Genomic DNA, 20364 nt, shown 5'->3' with positions numbered 1-20364 from the left:
CACCATCATCACCGGCGCGACACCTTGATCTCCATCGTAGCATCGTTGTCGTCTCTCCAACTTATGCTTCTATGACTATCGATGCCGCTTAGTGATAAAGTAAAGCATTACAGGGCGTTTGCATTGCATACAATAAAGCGACAATCGTATGGCTCCTGCCAGTTGCCGATAACTCGGTTACAAAACATGATCATCTGATACAATAAAATATAGCATCATGCCTTGACCATATCACACCACATCATGCCCTGCAAAAACAAGTTAGACGTCCTCTACTTTGTTGTTGCAAGTTTTACGTGGCTGCTACGGGCTGAGCAAGAACCGTTCTTACCTACGCATCAAAACCACAACGATAGTTCGTCAAGTTAGTGTTATTTTAACCTTCTCAAGGACAGGGCGTAGCCACACTCGGTTCAACTAAAGTTGGAGAAACTGACACCCGCCAGCCACCTGTGTGCAAAGCACGTCGGTAGAACCAGTCTCGCGTAAGCGTACGCGTAATGTCGGTCCGGGCCGCTTCATCCAACAATACCGCCGAACCAAAGTATGACATGCTGGTAAGCAGTATGACTTGTATCGCCCACAACTCACTTGTGTTCTACTCGTGCATATGACATCTACGCATAGAACCTGGATCGGATGCCACTGTTGGGGAACGTAGTAATTTCAAAATTTTCCTACACACACGCAAGATCATGGTGATTCATAGCAACGAGAGGGGAGAGTTTGTCCATGTACCCTCGTAGACCGAAAGCGGAAGCGTTAGCACAACGCGGTTGATGTAGTCGTACGTCTTCACGATCCGACCGATCAAGTACCGAACGCACGGCACCTTCGAGTTCTGCACACGTTCAACTCGATGACGTCCCTCGAACTCCGATCCAGCCGAGTGTTGAGGGAGAGTTTCGTCAGCATGACGGCGTGGTGATGATGATGATGTTCTACCGACGCAGGGCTTCTCCTAAGCACCGCTACGATATGATCGAGGTGGATTATGGTGGAGGGGGGCACCGCACACGGCTAAGAGATCAATTGTTGTGTCTATGGGGTGCCCCCTCCTCCGTATATAAAGGGGGGGAGGAGGAGAGGGCCGTCCAAGGGGGTGGCGCGTCTTAGGAGGGGGAAACCTACTCCAGTAGGTTTGCCCCTCCCTTTCCTAATCCAAGAAGGAGGGGGAAGGAAGGAGTGGGAGAGGGGAAAAGCAAGGGGGGCGCCGCGCCCCCTTTCCTTGTCCTATTCGGACTCAAGGGGAGGGGCGCGCCTCTTGCCCTGGCCGGCCCCTCTCTCTCTCCACTAAGGCCCAATAAGGCCCATTAGTTCCAGGGAGGGTGGGGTTCCGGTAACCCTCGGTACTCCGATAAATGTCTGAAACCTTCCGAAACCTTTCCGGTGTCAAAACATAGTCGTCCAATATATCGATCTTTATGTCTCGACCATTTCGAGACTCCTCTTCATGTCCGTGATCACATCCGGGACTCCGAACTACCTTCAGTACATCAAAACATATAAACTCATAATATAACCGTCATCTAACTTTAAGCGTGCGGACCCTACGGGTTCGAGAACTATGTAGACATGACCGAGACATGTCTCTGGTCAATAACCAATAGCGGAACCTGGATGCTCATATTGGCTCCTACATATTCTATGAAGATCTTTATCGGTCAAACCGCATAACGTACGTTGTTCCCTTTGTCATCGGTATGTTACTAGCCGGAGATTCGATCGTCGGTATCTCAATACCTAGTTCAATCTCATTACCGGCAAGTCTCTTTACTCGTTCCATAATACATCATCCCACAACTAACTCATTAGTTGCATTTCTTGCAAGGCTTATAGTGATGTGCATTACCGAGTGGGCCTAGAGATACCTTTCCGACAATCGGAGTGACAAATCCCAATCTCGAAATACGCCAACGATAACCCACAAGTATAGGGGATCGCAACAGTTTTCGATAAGTAAGAGTGTCAAACCCAACGAGGAGCTAAAGGTAGAACAAATATTCCTCAAGTTCTATCGACCACCGATACAACTCTACGCACGCTTGACGTTCGCTTTACCTAGAACAAGTATGAAGCTAGAAGTACTTTGTAGGTGTTTTCGGAAAGGCTTGCAAGAAAGTAAAGAGCACGAAAATAAAACTAGGGGCTGTTAAGGTAAAGAAGCAACTAAAGTAAATATAGCGAGTGTGGAAAAGCGGTGGTAGGAGTTGCGGAATTGCCCCTTAAGAAATTGACTACTTTACTAGACCGATAGCAAGTATTATGTGGGAGAGGCCACTGCTAGCATGTCATCCCTGACTTGGAATTCTATGCACTTATGATTGGAACTATTAGCAAGCATCCGCAACTACTAATGTTCATTAAGGTAAAACCCAACCATAGCATTAAGATATATTGGTCCCCCTTCAATCCCGTATGCATCAATTTCTATGCTAGGTTGAAGCTTCTGTCACTCTTGCCCTCCAATACATAGTCCTATCAACATACAACTAACCCTAGGGTGTGATCCATGCACGCAATCATATGATGGGCACCAAAGGACAGCAACATAACCACAAGCAAATTAAATCAATCATAGCAATTCATCAACCACCGATAGGACAACGAAAATCTACTCAAACATCATAGGATGGCAACACATCATTGGATAATAATATGAAGCATAAAGCACCATGTTCAAGTAGAGGGTACAGCGAGTTGCGGGAGAGTGGACCGTTGTAGATAGAGGGGGGAAGGTGATGGAGATGTTGGTGAAGATGGCGGAGGTGTTGGTGTAGATCGCGGTGATGATGATGATGGCCACGGCAGCGTTCCAGCGCCACCGAAAGAGAAGGGGAGAGGGGGGCCCTTCGTTTTCTTCTCCCTTGACCTCCTCCCTAGATGGGAGAAGGGTTTCCCCTCTGGTCCTTGGCCTCCATGGCATGGGAGGGGCGAGAGCCCCTCCGAGATTGGATCTGTCTCTCTGTTTCTCTCTGGTTCTGCGTTCTCGTCTGGCTCTGTTTCACCGTTTTGTATATATATGGAGATCCGTAACTCCGATTGACCTCAAACCTTCGCCATGATTTTTTTTTTCCGAATATTAGCTTTCTTGCGGCAAAAGAAGAGTGTCAACCGCCTTACGGTGGGCTCACGAGGGTAGGGGGCGCCCTAAGGGGAGGAGCGCGCCCCCCTGCCCCGTGACCACCTCGGGCACTGGTTCGCGTTGATTTTCCTTCCGAATTTTCCATATTTTCCAAAAATAAGCTCCGTCCGTTTTTATCCCGTTTGGACTCCATTTGATATGGATATTCTGCGAAACCAAAAACATGCAACAGACAGGAACTGGCACTGGGCACTGGATCAATATGTTAGTCCCAAAAATAATATAAAAAGTTGCCAAAAAGTATATGAAAGTTGAATAATATTGGCATGGAACAATCAAAAAATATAGATACGACGGAGACGTATCAGCACCCCCAAGCTTAATTCCTGCTCATCCTCGAGTAGGTAAATGATAAAAAAGATAATTTTTGATGTGGAATGCTACCTAGCATAATCTTGATCATATGTCTAATCATGGCATGAATATTAAGACACGAGTGATTCAAAGCAATAATCTATCTTTTGACATAAAGACAATAATACTTCAAGCCCACTAATAAAGCAATCATGTATTTTCAAAATAACATGGCCAAAGAAAGTTATCCCTACAAAATCATATAGTCTGGCTATGCTCCATCTTCACCACACAAAATATTCACATCATGCACAACCCCGATGACAAGCCAAGCAATTGTTTCATACTTTTGACGTTCTCAAACCTTTTCAACTTTCACGCAATACATGAGTATGAGCCATGGACATAGCACCATAGGTGGAATAGAATATGATGGTGGAGAAGAAAAAAGGAGAAGATAGTCTCACATCAACTAGGCGTATCAACGGGCTATGGAGATGCCCATCAATATATATCAATGTGAGTGAGTAGGGATTGCCATGCAACGGATGCACTAGAGCTATAAGTATATGAAAGCTCTAACTGAAACTAAGTGGGTGTGCATCCAACTTGTTTGCTCATGAAGACCTCAGGCATTTGAGGAAGCCCATCATCGGAATATAGAAGCCAAGTTCTATAATGAAAATTCCCACTAGTATATGAAAGTTATAACTCAAGAGACTCTCTATATGAAGAACATGGTGCTACTTTGAAGCACAAGTGTGGAAAAAGGATAGTAGCACTGCCCCTTCTCTCTTTTTCTCTCATTTTTTTGTTTTTTTGGTGGGCTTATTTGGCCTCTTTTTTTTATTTGGGCTTCTTTGGCCTCTTTTATTTTTTTTGTAAAGTCCGGAGTCTCATCCCGACTTATGTGGGAATCATAGTCTCCATCATCCTTTCCTCACTGGGGCAATGCTCTAATAATGATGATCATCACACTTTTATTTACTTACAACTCGATATTACAACTCGATACTAGAACAAAGATATGACTCTATATGAGTGCCTCCAGAGGTGTACCGGGATGTGCAATGATCTAGCGTAGCAATGACATCAAAAAACGGGCAAGCCATGAAAACATCATGCTAGCTATCTTACGATCATGCAAAGCAATATGACAATGAATGCTCAAGTCGTGTATATGATGATGATGGAAGTTGCATGGCAATATATCTCGGAATGACTATGGAATGCCATGATAGGTAGGTATGGTGGCTGTTTTGAGGAAGGTATATGGTGGGTTTATGGTACCGGCGAAAGTTGCGCGGTACTAGAGAGGCTAGCAATGGTGGAAGGGTGAGAGTGCGTATAATCCATTGACTCAACATTAGTCATAAAGAACTCACATACTTATTGCAAAAATCTATTAGTCATCGAAACAAAGTACTACGCGCATGCTCCTAGGGGGATAGATTGGTAGGAAAAGACCATCGCTCGTCCCCGACCGCCACTCATAAGGAAGGCAATCGATAAATAAATCATGCTCCGACTTCATCACATAACGGTTCACCGTACGTGCATGCTACGGGAATCACAAACCTCAACACAAGTATTTCTACAATCCACAACTACCCACTAGCATGACTCTAATATCACCATCTTTATATCGCAAAACTATTGCAAGGAATCAAACATATCATATTCAGTGATCTCCAAGTTTTATGTAGGATTTTATGACTAACCATGTGAATGACCAATTCCTGTCATCTCTCTAAACAGATATAAGTGAAGCAAGAGAGTTTAATTCTTTCTACAAAAAATATGCCCACGCTCTAACAAATATAAGTGAAGCAAAAGAGCATTCTACAAATGACGGTTGTCTAAGTGAAGAGAAACAGGCAATCCAAACTTCAAATGATATAAGTGAAGCACATGAAGCATTCTATAAAGCCATACTCAAAGAATATAAGTGAAGTGCAAAGAGCATTGTCTAAATCAACCGAGGACTATCTCATACCAGCATGGTGCAAAAAAGAAACATGAAAACTAAAGCAAAGACGCTCCAAGATTGCACATATCGCATGAACGAAACGAATCCGAAAACATACCGATACTTGTTGAAGAAAGAGGGGATGCCTCCCCAGCATCCCCAAGCTTAGACGCTTGAGTCTCCTTGAATATTTACTTGGGGTGCCTCGGGCATCCCCAAGCTTGAGCTCTTGCCTCTCTTCCTTCTTCTCACATCGAGACCTTCTCGATCATCGAACACTTCATCCACACAAAACTTCAACAGAAAACTCGGTAAGATCCGTTAGTATAATAAAGCAAATCACCACTATAAGTACTATTGCAAACCAATTCATATTTTGTTTTTGCATTGGGTCTACTATAATATAACTTTTTCATGGCTTAATCCACTGATATAAATTGATAGCTTCATCAAAACAAGCAAACTATGCATCAAAAACAGAATCTGTCTAAAACAGAACAGTCTGTAGCAATCTGAACATTCACCATACTTCTGATACTTGAAAAAATCTTCCAAAATTAGGAAAAATAAAAAATTTGTGTGGGAAGACAGTGCAAAAAGAATCAGAACTATTTGACGTTCCAGCTAAAAATGTAAAATCGCGCACTGCAGCCAAAGTTTCTGTCCTGCACCGTACAAACCATCAAGCAAATGTAAACATCCTAAAGGCAAACATTGGCACATTATTTTTATAATACAATGGAATTGTACAAGGGGATAATTATTTTTATTGAAAAGTTTCTGTAATTGAGATTCACAAAGTTGTCGTGAGCATGAACAAAGTTCAAGGAGCTCTCCCACTTCAACAATGCTTGTCTTTCTTACTTTCGCTTTCCTTTTTGAAAAAGTTTTGGGTTCCCCTCTTTATTTTTATTGTTTTTAAACTATATGAAAGCACTCAACAGAAATAAATGACTCTCTAAAACTTCCTGGTTGTCTCCCTGGCAGCGCTTTCTTTAAAGCCATTAAGCTAGGCATATAGTGCTCAAGTAGTGAATCCACCCGGATCCCAAGGTATATCAAAGCCAATTTTAATTAACAATGATTTGTAATTTAGTAGTGAGCACAAAGCAACATATATTAAGCAATGAAGAAGTCTAACTCTCTTCCTATGCATCGGCATGTCATAAAAGAACAATTCATGCACGCATAGTAAAGGCCAATGCATAGTATAAACAGTTTCTTGCAATTTTATCATGTTGGAAACATAGAGAGGTGGAGATATAGTTCCTCTCTCATAATAATTGCAAGTAGGAGCAGCAAGCACATGCATATTATATCTATCGAAATCATCATGTGCAACGGTAAAAGGCAACCCATCAATATAATCCTTAATAAGTGCAAACTTCTCCGATATAGTGTAGTTTGGAGAATTCAAAAAGATAATAGGACTATCATGTGTGGGTGCAATAGCAACAATTTCATGTTTAACATAAGGAACTATAGCAAGTTCATCTCCATAAGCATAATTCATATTGGCATCTTGGCCACAAGCATAGCAAGAATCATCAAAAAGGGATATTTCAAGAGAATCAATGGGATCATAACAATCATCCTTCGGTAAGCACAAAGGGGAATTAAACAATGTATGAGTTGAAGAGTTACTCTCATTAGAAGGTGGGCACGGGTGATCAATCCGCTCTTCCTCCTTTTGTTCTTCGCTCTCCTCCTCATCTTTTTCATCCAATGAGCTCACAGTGTCATCAACTTCTTCTTCCATAGACTCCTGCAAAATATTAGTCTCTTCTTGGACAGCGGAGTATTCCTCAATATATTGTTTAACATAGGTGTTAGAAGCATAATTATCATAGCAATATTTAAGTATAGCAAAATTTTCAGATTTGTGAAAAGTAGCACCATACTTTTCAATCAAAGAAGCAATTTCATAAGCACCCTCAAAAGCAACAAATTCTTCAATTTTTTGAACATTATAGTAATTGTAAACACCCTTAGCATACGAAGATACAATTTCATTATCACTAAACTCACATTGATAGGGAAGGTGTTTCTTAGGGTTTTCAGAACAACAAGTAAAATCATATATTTCACATAAATTCTAAGCATAGCATTGCAAACGTTGAATTTGACCCCATAATAGTTTCCCTTTTTCAGATATACGGTGTCGCACATAACAAGCATACTCATCTAAAGATTTGCCCTCAACTAAGCTAGTTGGGGTTTCAGCACGAGCACATAGGGATCGAAGATGATCCAAGTAATAAGCTTCAGCAGTGTGATAGATTTTGATTGGTTCTTCAACCATTGGTTCAGTAGGTACAACTATTTTTTTTGGTATTTTGCATTTCCTACCCATAACTAGAGGTAGAAAACAACTAAGAACAACAAATAAAAATTACTTAGTGATAAAGCAAACAAGCACACACGAGAATATTCACCCCACGCTATTGCTCCCCGGCAACGGCGCCAGAAAAAGGTCTTGATAACCCACAAGTATAGGGGATCGCAACAGTTTTCGATAAGTAAGAGTGTCGAACCCAACGAGGAGCTAAAGGTAGAACAAATATTCCCTCAAGTTCTATCGACCACCGATACAACTCTACACACGCTTGACGTTCGCTTTACCTAGAACAAGTATGGAGCTAGAAGTACTTTGTAGGTGTTTCCGGAAAGGCTTGCAAGAAAGTAAAGAGCACGAAAATAAAACTAGGGGCTGTTAAGGTAAAGAAGCAACTAAAGTAAATATAGCGAGTGTGGAAAAGTGGTGGTAGGAGTTGCGGAATTGCCCCTTAAGCAATTGACTACTTTACTAGACCGATAGCAAGTATTATGTGGGAGAGGCCACTGCTAGCATGTCATCCCTGACTTGGAATTCTATGCACTTATGATTGGAACTATTAGCAAGCATCCGCAACTACTAATGTTCATTAAGGTAAAACCCAACCATAGCATTAAGATATATTGGTCCCCCTTCAATCCCGTATGCATCAATTTCTATGCTAGGTTGAAGCTTCTGTCACTCTTGCCCTCCAATACATAGTCCTATCAACATACAACTAACCCTAGGGTGTGATCCACGTGCGCAATCATATGATGGGCACCAAAGGACAGCAACATAACCACAAGCAAATTAAATCAATCATAGCAATTCATCAACCACCGATAGGACAACGAAAATCTACTCAGACATCATAGGATGGCAACACATCATTGGATAATAATATGAAGTATAAAGCACCATGTTCAAGTAGAAGGTACAACGGGTTGCGGGAGAGTGGACCGCTGTAGATAGAGGGGGGAAGGTGATGGAGATGTTGGTGAAGATGGCGGAGGTGTTGGTGTAGATCGCGGTGATGATGATGATGGCCACGGCAGCGTTCCGGCGCCACCGGAAGAGAAGGGGAGAGGGGGGCCCTTCGTCTTCTTCTTCCTTGACCTCCTCCCTAGATGGAAGAAGGGTTTCCCCTCTGTTCCTTGGCCTCCATGGCATGGGAGGGGCGAGAGCCCCTCCGAGATTGGATCTGTCTCTCTGTTTCTCTCTGGTTCTGCGTTCTCGTCTGGCTTTGTTTCACCGTTTCATATATATATGGAGATCCGTAACTCCGATTGGCCTGAAACCTTCACCGTGATTTTTTTCCGAATATTAGCTTTCTTGCGGCAAAGAAGAGTGTCAACCGCCTTACGGTGGGTTCACGAGGGTAGGGGGCGCGCCCTAAGGGGAGGGGCGCGCCCCCCTGCCTCGTGACCACCTCGGGCACTGGCTCGCGTTGATTTTTCTTTCGAATTTTCCATATTTTCCAAAAATAAGCTCCGACCGTTTTTTATCCTGTTTGGACTCCGTTTGATATGGATATTCTGCGAAACCAAAAACATGCAACAGACAGGAACTAGCACTGGGCACTGGATCAATATGTTAGTCCTAAAAATAATATAAAAAGTTGCCAAAAAGTATATGAAAATTGAATAATATTGGCATGAAACAATCAAAAATTATAGATACGACGGAGACGTATCACCAACCCAACAAGTACCTTTGGAGACACCTGTAGAGCACCTTTATAATCACCCATTTACGTTGTGACGTTTGGTAGCACACAAAGTGTTCCTCCGGTAAACGGGAGTAGCATAATCTCATAGTCATAGGAACATGTATAATTCATGAAGAAAGCAATAGCAACAAAGTAAACAATCAAGTTCTAAGCTAACGGAATGGGTCAAGTCAGTCACATCATTCTCCTAATGATGTGACCCCGTTAATCAAATGACAACTCTTTGTCTATGGTCAGGAAACATAACCATCTTTGATCAACGAGCTAGTCAAGTAGAGGCATACTAGTGACATTCTGTTTGTCTATCTATTCACACATGTATCATGTTTTCGGTTAATACAATTCTAGCATGAATAATAAACATTTATCATGATATAAGGAAATAAACAATAACTTTATTATATTTCCTTCAGGTATCTCAATACCTAGTTCAATCTCGTTACCAGCAAGTCTCTTTACCCGTTCCGTAATGCATCATCCCGCAACTAACTCATTAGTCACATTGCTTGCAAGGCGTATAGTGATGTGCATTACCGAGAGGGCCCAGAGATACCTCTCCGATACACGGAGTGACAAATCCTAATCTTGATCTATGCCAACTCAACAAACACCATCGGAGACACCTTTAGAGCATCTTTATAGTCACCCAGTTATGTTGTGACGTTTGATAGCACACTAAGTGTTCCTCCGGTATTTGGGAGTTGCATAATCTCATAGTCATAGGAACATGTATAAGTTATGGAGAAAGCAATAGCAATAAACTAAACGATCATAGTGCTAAGCTAATGGATGGGTCAAGTCAATCACATCATTCTCCAATGATGTGCTCCCGTTCATCAAATAACAACTCATGTCTATGGTTAGGAAACTTAACCATCTTTGATTAACAAGCTAGTCAAGTAGAGGCATACTAGTGACACTCTATTTGTCTATGTATTCACACATGTACTAAGTTTTCGGTTAATACAATTCTAGCATGAATAATAAACATTTATCATGATATAAGGAAATATAAATAACAACTTTATTATTGCCTCTAGGGCATATTTCCTTCGTCGCCATCAGCATTAACTCCTTGTCCCCCTGCCCTCCCTCGAAAGCGCCACCACACCATCGGATCCAATCCAACCATCTCCCCCAGCACCTGCCTCGAGGCCCTTCCTCTCCCCGTTGGTTCGCTTTCTCTGATCCTCACAAAACCACCGCGCTCTCTTCCCACCCGCGTGGGGAGAGAGGCACTCCATTCAATATGATCCAACGATGGCTAAAAACAAACGACTTCTTCTCCGTTTCGTGATACAAAGCTGGGCTAGGATGTGGTCTGTGCCGATGACAGCGGTGCTTGCAGGCACCATTACCTTGATGGAGTTGTCATCAATGCAGTTCTAGTCATGTTGCCCTTGTTGCTCCGATGGAAACCACATGTCCGAGTTGTCTCTGACCGGGTGATGCCCGCACTTCTGCCATGGTTTCCTCTTGAGGACATCCCTTTGGAGCTAGTCCCGACTGGAGGGGGCCGTGGTTGGTGGGTTGTGGTAGTCGACACTTCGGTGTGTTCACCGATTCATCGTGGGATGGTTGCTGCGGTGAGGATCGTGCGGCAAGATGACATGCGGCGGGCAGACTAGCTTCATGATTCTTCGCGGAGCCAACCCCGCGTAGTTCTTTATGGTGATTTTTCTCTCTTCATGTGGCTCCTCTCGGGCTTTGCGGCGTGAGCTTTGTCGGTGGCTGATTGCGGTGAAGTCGGAGTCGCTTGTCGAGGAGACGAGATGGCGTTGACGCCAATGCACCGCGCCAACAACGCTCTCTTCGCAGCGGTGTGAGTGTAGTGTATTGTTTGTGTACGTGATCAGCAGGTTGTGACGGTTTTAGCTCGGTTTCCCGCTAATTAACCGGACAACTCTTTCTTCTTCCCAGTCAGTGAAAAGGACAACTCTTTTGCCTTATTCAAAAAAAAAACCCTGCCAAATCTACATGAACACTGTCAGCCTCCTTGAATTCAATAAGCGCAATCAACAAGGTGACATACCCACCCAAAAGTCCAAGCGCATGGACGCTGACACCATCAGGGCACAGCATTGTTCACAATCACAGCATGAATACATGATGCAGACAGGCTGTCCACCGGGTCGTCTCTGCCACAGTTGCCACTGAACTTTTCCATTAAAAAAGACAGAAAGAAGGGGGACTCGAACCCTTCCCCCAACGGTCACTTCGTCGTCGTCTCGTCCCCGCCCGGATCGCCTGCCCTCCGACCAGCCCGCCCGGCCGCCCCTCATCGCCGGGGAGGCCCCCCTCCAATCCCACGCGAGCGGCGACGAACCAAGGAGCAGCGAGGTCGAGGAGGAGGAGTCATCGCCATCAGCATTAACTCCCTGCCCTCCCTCGAAAGCGCCACCACACCACCGGATCCAATCCAACCACCTCCCCCGGCGCCCGCCTCGAGGCCGCTCTCTCTCCCCGTAGGTTCGCTTTCTCCAATCCTCACCGAATCCGCCGCGCCCTTTTCCCACCCGCGGCCCGCCCCGCCGGGCCATGCCCCTGCCGCCGGAGCAGCAGCAGCCGCGATGGCGCGTTGCGGCGTGGAGGTGATCGCCAGCAGGGGCTGCTCCAGGCTGCTCCTCCCCGGGATGCAGCCCTCCTCGGCCTCCGCCGCCTCCTCCTCCGTCTCGGCCTCCCGCTCCGCCGCGGCCGCTGCCCCTGCCGCCCGGCGCCCGCCCGACGGGCCCTTCGCCGGCCTGGTCGTCTGCGTCACGGGGCTGTCTAAAGGTGAATTGTTTGCTTCTCGAATTTGGCCTGGGATGGCTTCATAGGCGAATTATTTGCTTCTCGATTTCAGGGGTTTTGATGTGGTTTGGGGAATTTTTGTGTTTGTATCTCTTCTGCAGAGGCCAGGAGTCAGGTGAAGGAGGCCGCTGAGAGGCTGGGAGGCGAGTACAGCGGCAGCTTGCACCCCAAATGCACTCACCTCGTGGTGCAGATATCCTTGCCATTGTCTGTTTTTCTTTTCTTTTCTTTTCAACATCATCCACTGTTATGCTTGTTTCTCAAAATTCAGGTTACCAGTTTATCAAAGAAAAAAATATTCAGGCTGCCATGCTTGTGCTTCCTTAACACGCAGCACAGCTTCGCCGGCCGCAAGTTTGAGCACGCTCTCAAGCATGGTCCCAGGAATGGCCTTTTTGTTGTCACGCTGGGCTGGTTTGTCGACTGTGTTCGAAGGAACAGTAAGACAGGCTCCATCAATACTTCTTCCTGTTCTGTTCCTGCCCGGTTACCAGTGCATCATCTGGTTCTGATTTATGGTGTTTCTGCTACAGTGAGGCTGGACGAATCCTTGTACAGTATCAAGAATATTGGGGAGAATGGCCTGCCGCTTGGGGAATCCAACCGGCTTGTTGGACTTCCTGTTAACGAGAAGTCATGCCTTCCACCAATGATTTTTCAAGACAAAGCATGCTCAGACACAACACGTAAGCACCAGCTTCAGGCTCATAGAGAAGAACCTGAACATGATGTGTTCATTTTTACGAATGACACAATCTACATTGACCCTGGGATATCTGGTGAGATGAAGAAGAAGGTATGTCCATGTCAATTGTTGCTTCATTCCATAATGGCTGACACTCTACCACCCACATGTTTCAGAAAGGAAATTACTATTTTCTGGTTGCTCCTGTTGATAGAGTGTAATCAGCCAAATGGGCAAGAGAATTACTTAACAGTTAACAGTTAACACTTTGTTTGAAGAGCATTCAGCCAAATGATGCAGTGGCTGTTCTCTAATTTTTTTAGTCTACAAGCATCACTAAATTTCCACTCTTTCATTGGAATCATCTTCACGCGACATCCCTTGCTAAATTGCACGAATGATTTTTAAATAAAATGCATTTTATCTGCAGATATCGGATGCTGCTACGAGTGAAGATGCAAAATTATTGGACCACTGGTTTATTGGTTGCCATGCCACATATGTTGTGTGTGAGGATGCTTCTGTCAAGAGATATGTTGGCCACTCAGATAACATTGTAACTGTAAGTATTACTGAATTACTGCAATAATATCCTCTTGTGTTCCCACACTCCTAACTTACTTTAGGACCATTGTGTACTATTTAACACTTTCTGCTTGAATGTTTCAGCCGTTTTGGATCTTGAAAACAGTGAAGGAAAAGAACTTGCAGCGCCTGGTCCATTTGTCTTCAGACCTAGCTAGACATGTGGCAGTGGTTCTAGAAAATTTCCACACATCTCAAGAGGTATTTTATGCCATGTACTCTTGTGGACAAACCTGAATCTAGTCTTTTGTTATCCAAAGTTTTCCTTTCAACAAATTGGGGAAAGAGGTCTTTAGTTTTGGTTTCTAGAAAGGTAGGGTTAGGATTTTTCACATCAACCTTTTTTAGGTGTTTCACCGCGTCTTCTTTTTTTTGGTGTTGAAACGAAACAAGAAAAGACAAATTGGTATCTGCATTTTACATCTGCAACTCCTACCTGTCTTTATAAAAGAGAACAACTTTGGAGTAAGTTTTCTTGTCTTTATGATGTCCCCCCCCCCCCCCCCCCGCGTCTCCAAATAATGGAGTACAGTGCGGAATCAATAACAAACAGCCGACCTTTGGTACATCTACGGGCTGTCTTATACGGATTGCAATCTACAGGCTGAGGTGGCATGAGCTAACTGGAAGCTGGGGATCCCTGCAGTTATCAGAGGGGGGGGGGGGATAGAACAGTTTATTTTCTCTTATTCCTTAATTTTTTATTTGTAATAGGTTTGTTTTCTTAAAAACAAGGATTTATTTTCTATATTTGGACTCTTCATTGGTTACGTTGGATCTTCTGTTCTTTTAGAATACGAAACTTGGGAGTGTTCCTTCTCTTAACTCCAGCGAACTGCCAACCCGAGGGGATATAAATGAGACTTGTCAGGAGAGGCAAAAATTTGTCGAGGCAGCGAAAAAGGATATTCGAGACCGCCGTGTTCGCCGTATGCAGGTAAGGAATGTTTCACCTATTTCAATATGATCTTCCTTTTCATTGTTAAAATATAAAGAGCCAGAAAATTATTTGTTATGTTTTCTTCCAGCATCAGACTGGTTGTTAGAAGAGTAATGCTAGAGTCAACGCCGGGGGGGGGGGGGGGGGGGGGGGGGGGGGGGGGGGGGGTTACAGGGTGGTTACGGGGTTGTTAGGATTGATTGGCTGAGATTTGATTAAGCGAGGTGGGCCCACTAGTGAAAACAGGGGGGAGCCAATTAGAGGAGAGCACGCATCATGGTCCGTGGTTTTTATCCATCTGTGTAGTATTATCGTTGTTAAAATATAGAAAAGCTCATCTCCTACGCATCTGGCAGTCACAGTTACCCAATTTCTTGTGAATTCCGACTAGTGTGACAATTAGGGGATGTTGGTACACCCTTACCTGTTAAGAAAAATAAATGCTTGCTTGAGAATATGTTTTAGAAAAATAGTTGGAAATAAAGAATTTGCTGATGCCATGATCCTATGCAGCATGTGTTATTTTCTAGTTAATGTTACTCCGCACTCCCAGTTCTGCCAAAGCTATGTGTTGAATTATCTACCTTTTTATTCATATTTGGGTCTTCTATATGAAACATTTTGATGAATGTCTACATTATGGTTTTAAGCCAGTCATGTGAAGTACCAATCCATCCGCTCACACCTGTCACACTTCTGGATTCAATCTGCTGGACAATATCTGAGCCGGTTTCATCTGCAAGTATTTATATGGATTCTTCATGGTCTGAAGATGCCGATGAGCAGCAAAGCACTACCTATTTTGGTGCAGATGGGGATGGAAAGGATCGAGACCACTCAGCTGATAATTTGTCTCGCCCGCTAAGAGAAAGGTAATAATAACTTCTTGAATCAACCAAAACTCTGTAACCTTTTTCCCTAATAGCTCCGTTTTGTTGTTTCAGTGAGAGAAGTGAGGTGATTTTTAAGAACCATTTCTTTACCATACTCTTCCCTCTCGATCGTTTTGGCGAGCTTGGACCTTCTTCAAGGACATTCTTCAGCAATGGTGGCTTCACACGCGAACAAGTGTTGGATCATATCTACAATTTCTACCAGGTATTTTATTTTGGGGGGTCATAGACCAGAAGTATCCCACAACACACTTCTGGTGTAACTGTGGTTCAGATTTGGTGTGGGAGTTTGTGGTAAAAGATCTCCTCTTTGTGCAGGAGAACATGTCTACCGACGAGATCAATGTAGCCCTGCACACGGATTCACGGCATGCCGATCGGCTTCGTTCCCTGTACGCAAGCGCTGAATGCGCAGAACGAGGCTTTGTAGTAGCATTCAAAAGAATAGATTTTTTGGGAAGCCGGAGAAGTTTCGAGGCACTAAAGCGCCTTAGCAGAGAGAACAATAGCAATGTATATGAGCTTGTGATTAGGGCATGAACCGCACCCGTACTCGGTGCCATTTAGGAAAATTTGTTTGTTTCTTACAGGATGTACTGTGCCATGTCCATGGTATGCAGAATAAAATTGTAGAGAATAATACACGGTTGAATGAAAAGGGTTATGTTGTATTTTGTGCTTTCTATCCTTCAAACCTCAATCATGTTCGAAGAGATTTCGGAGTGAACATGGATGACTTCAGAAATTTTCGACCGTCAGTAAAAAACAGTAATCTTGAATACATTTTAGCATGTACGGTATAAAGATGAAAGCTCTGGTAGTATAAATAGCAACCTAGTTGGTGGGACTGTACATCCACTACCCCAACTTATGAGCTAGGCTCACTTCTTATTGCTGCTAAGATCTGGTAACTACTACATACTCCCTGTGTAAAGAAATATAAGAGCGTTAGATCACGACTTTAGTTATCTAAACGCTCTTATATTTCTTTACGGAGGGAGTACATTTTTTCAAACTCCTTTTGTATGTCAGCTATGTACTGTGGCAGCTGACCTCACAACACTGTTGAAAACTTCAGGGGAACCCTTACATATCCATTCTCACCAAGGTGTTCACCACCTCTCTCATGGAAGGCCTCGACTGGCAAGCCGCCTGCGTGCAGGAAATGGCTAGATCAAGCAAGTCCAGTGCCTTGGCCTGCTCATCTTCAGGCCAGTACACAATCTCCTCATCCAGGCAGCTCATGGTGGCGGGGCGACGATCAGCCTGCTTCAGGTTCGATCTCATCCATGTCACGATGTCGACACCGTCTCCAAATGCAGGATCTACAGCCATCTTCCTGCACAGGAGCTCGAGCAGCACCACCCCGTAGCTGTACACGTCGCTCTTCTCGGTTAACCTCGTGGAGTATCCATGCTCTGAAAATCAATGGTGGTGATACTGATACATGTGCTAAATAAATCCTGAATTTTTCAGGCACTGTGATCTTACAGAATAAAGAGCTACAGACATGATGGCAAGGGAATGAATGGTACCTGGAGCGATGTAGCCGAGGGTGCCAACGATGACGGAGACCGTGGCGTCGGCGTCCTCGTCGCCGACGATCTTCCCCATGCCGAAGTCGGCGAGCTTGGGCACCATGTCGGCGTCCATCAGCACGTTGCTCGACTTGACGTCCCTGTGGATGATCATGGGCACGCAGTCCTGGTGCAGGTACGAGAGGCCCTGGGCCAGACCAAGGGCGATCTGATGCCGGACAGTCCAGTCGAGGGCCACCTGAGGCTTCCTCCCGTGCAGCAGCTCGAAGAGCGTCCCCTCCGGCATGTACTCGTAGAGGATCAGCCCGGCGCCGCCGCGGATGTGGTATCCGGCCATCCTGACGACGTTCCGGTGCCTCACCGTGTTGAGGATCTTCATCTCCACCGGGAACTTGCCGTGGGACAGGTCCACCGTCTTCACCGCCCACGCCCTCCCGAGCTTGCTCTGCGTGCGGTACACCGTGCCGTGCCGGCCTCGCCCGATCACGTACCTCTCGCTCCAGTTGTCGGTGGCCCGGAGGATGTCCTCGTAGGTCAGGTCTTCCGGCAGCTCCTCCGTCGAGTCCATGCTCCGGATCGAGACGCGCCGTGCCGACCGGCGCCGCGACGACCTCTTCGCGACGTGGCGGAGGAGGAACATGCTGGCGGCCATGATGGCGAGAGTTGGAAGCAGCAGTGCAACGATGATCCGTGCATTTTTGGCTCTGTTTTTCGGAGACTGGTTCTTCTTGGAGCATGGTGCACTGTCAGACTGAATGCAGAGGTGAGGGTTCCCTGAGAACCCTTCAGGCGACCGTGCTGCCAGCTTAGCCCAGCCGGCAGGGAGCTCGCCGGACAGCTCGTTGAACGACACGTTCACTGACAGAAGGGAGATCATGCTGCTCAGCTGCGGCGGGATCGGGCCGGACAGCGAGTTCTTGGACAGGTCCAGCACTTCCAGGTCCTGAAGGTTGCCGAGGCTGCTTGGGATCTGGCCGCTCAGTCTGTTGCTGCTCATGTTCAGGGTTTTAGAGATGTACTGAAGATTGCCCAAGCTGTGTGGGATGGCTCCTTCAAGAAGATTGTCACCAAGCTGCAGCTCGAGGAGGGCCTGCGTCGCGGCGAAGGAGTCCGGTACTGCTCCGGTGAGCTTGTTGCCGCCGAGTAGGAGGCTTTGCAGGCTGCCAAGAGCGGCGATCTCTGCCGGCAAACTTCCATTCAGAAGGTTGTTTCCAAGGTCTAGGCAGACAAGCCGTTTGCAGTTTCCTAGTTCATGTGGTATCGATCCACTCAACGTGTTCGACGACACTCGCAGGGTTACAAGGTTGCCCAGAGCGCCCAGCTCGCGGGGTATTGGACCGGAGAAGCCGTTGCGCGAGAGGTCGATCATGGTGAGGTTGCTCCATGAGCCGATCGCGCCTGGTATCCTGCCTTCAAGAAGGTTGTCGCTCATGTCGATGTACGACAGCCCTCTGTTCGTGCCCAGGTCTGCAGGTAAGCTCCCACTGATCCTGTTGTTGTTCAGGTTGATCCTGTACAGAGACTGGCATCTGGCAATCTCGCTGGGAAATCTTCCATGGAATCGGTTGTACCCAAGGTCAAGGATGGCGAGCTGGCCTCCGGTGCACAGGCCGGGAGGTACCGCTCCGTGGAAGCGGTTGCCGGTGAGGTCGACACGGAGGATCCCCGGCGTGGTGTTGAGCCCCAGGGCTTGTGGCAGCTCGCCGGTGAAGTTGTTGCTGTACAAGGTGATCTCTCTCAGGTTCCTCATGCCAGTGATGTCTGGATGTATCTCGCCACCTAGGCTGTTGTTGTTGAGGTACAGCTCCACCATGTCGGTCAGTTGCCACAGTGCCGGAGGAACCGGGCCGTGGAGCATGTTGTTGAACAGATACAGCTTCTGCAGCAGGCTGAGCTCGGTGATCTCCGGCGGTATCGTGCCGGAGAGGCTGTTGTTCTGGAGCTCAAGCTCCACCAGTCCCCGGCAGCTCCCGATTTCCGGCGGGATTCTCCCGGTGAGGCTGTTGTCCGCGACGGAGAGCTTCTGCAATAGGCTCAGATTGCCGATGGATTGTGGGACTGAGCCGGTGAAGCAGTTGCCGTTCAAGTAGAGCAGTGTCAAGGACTGGCACTGCCCGATTGTATGGGGGACGGAGCCTGTGAACCAGTTACTCGACACCACCAATTCTTCCAGGTTCAGAAGCTCGCCGATGCTTGCCGGCAATGCGCCGGTGAACGCGTTGTTGCCGAGGTATAGTTTCTGCAAGTTTGGCATGGAGGCGAAGAAATCGGGCACCTCGCCGCTGATGTTGTTGTTGGGCAGATAGAGGACGGTGAGGTTGCCGCAGTGCGCGAGGCTGCGGGGGAGCTCACCGGCGAGCTGGTTGGAGAAGAGGCTGAGGTAGAGCAGCCCGCACGGAGCTGAGAACTCCGGCACTGGGCCGGACAGGTTGTTGCTGCTCAGGTCCAGGTAGGTGAGCTCCGGGAGCGCGGCGAGCCCCGGCGGGATGGCGCCGGAGAGTGAGTTGGCGCTGAGGTCGAGGTACACGAGGAGCGAGGAGCCGGAGGGAGCGGCGGGGATCTCCCCGGTGAGCGCGTTGGTGTTGAGGTCGATCGTCCGGAGACGGCGCGAGGAGAGGAGCTCCGCGGGGACGGCGCCCGCGAGGAGGTTGAAGGCGAGGACGAGCGTGGTGACGGCGGAGCACGCGGCGAGCGCGGCGGGAACGGCACCCGTGAGGTTGTTCCGGCTGAGGTCGAGCGCGGCGAGCGCTGGGAGCGCGCAGAGGCGCGGCGCGGACGCGGCGAGCGCGCCGGAGAGCCCCGTGCTGGAGAGGTTGATCGCGGTCACGGCGCCGGCGGCGGAGCACGTGACGCCAAGAAACGCGCAGTGACGGTGGTGGCGGCGCCGGGAGATAGCGAAGGCGGAGGACGAGTTGCCGCCGGTCCGGTGGCGCCGCAGCCATGTCGGACGGAGGACGCGCTGGGCGGCCGGGGGAAGCGCGGCCACGAAGGAGAGCAGAACGGCCGTGGTGGAGCCGGTGCCGGCGGAGGTGTTCGACGGAAGGGGCTGCGCAATGGAGGCAACCAGAGGGACGAGGAGGAGCAGGAGGAAGGGGCGGCGCGACATGCGAGGGAGCTGCAGCAGCTTCCTGGTCTTTTGGGCGTTCGAGGAGGAGCAGGGTAGCCGCGGGAACGTGAAGTGGGGATAGAGACGGTGATACTCTGAAGAGACGATGTGGCATTGTCATTGTGGAGGCGGCATCGCCGGTGGGGCCGGGCTGGATGCGGAGATCGGCTGCGGCGGCCGGGGGGAGGCAGAACCATTGTGCTGCGTCTGATGGTTTGAAATTCGGAGATCCATAGGCATGCATGCACGCATTACATTATCAATGATTATATCAAATATTAAAATGTTGACCGGTGCTACCGCCCATCTCCCTCACCCATCATATCACGCAGGCAGGCGGGCAGCCTACAGACTCATCTCTTTCCGGTTTCCA

The 20364-nt window shown here is 47.2% G+C and overlaps 2 protein-coding genes across 2 annotated transcripts; one reads left to right on the top strand and one right to left on the bottom strand.

The window, feature by feature from the left end:
* Positions 1-11598: 11598 nt before the first annotated feature.
* On the top strand, positions 11599-16030 carry LOC125509342. Its single transcript, XM_048674300.1, has 10 exons — positions 11599-12226; positions 12346-12437; positions 12582-12684; positions 12778-13040; positions 13360-13491; positions 13599-13715; positions 14308-14451; positions 15109-15326; positions 15399-15552; positions 15666-16030. Exons 1-10 carry the CDS (start codon positions 12025-12027, stop codon positions 15885-15887), a joined length of 1647 nt encoding a protein of 548 aa, XP_048530257.1. The 5' UTR covers positions 11599-12024; the 3' UTR covers positions 15888-16030.
* A 154-nt stretch (positions 16031-16184) lies between these two features.
* On the bottom strand, positions 16185-20071 carry LOC125509340 (leucine-rich repeat receptor-like protein kinase PEPR2). The gene is made up of 2 exons (XM_048674299.1): positions 16883-20071; positions 16185-16765 (listed from the first exon to the last, which is right to left on the bottom strand). The coding sequence occupies exons 1-2, from the start codon at positions 19989-19991 to the stop codon at positions 16434-16436; spliced, it is 3441 nt and encodes a 1146-aa protein (XP_048530256.1). The 5' UTR covers positions 19992-20071; the 3' UTR covers positions 16185-16433.
* Between the last annotated feature and the right edge of the window lie 293 nt (positions 20072-20364).

Source organism: Triticum urartu, chromosome 5 (genome assembly GCF_003073215.2).
Source record: "Triticum urartu cultivar G1812 chromosome 5, Tu2.1, whole genome shotgun sequence".
Taxonomy (NCBI): domain Eukaryota; kingdom Viridiplantae; phylum Streptophyta; class Magnoliopsida; order Poales; family Poaceae; genus Triticum; species Triticum urartu.
This window is presented reverse-complemented; position numbering and strand designations above follow the sequence as displayed.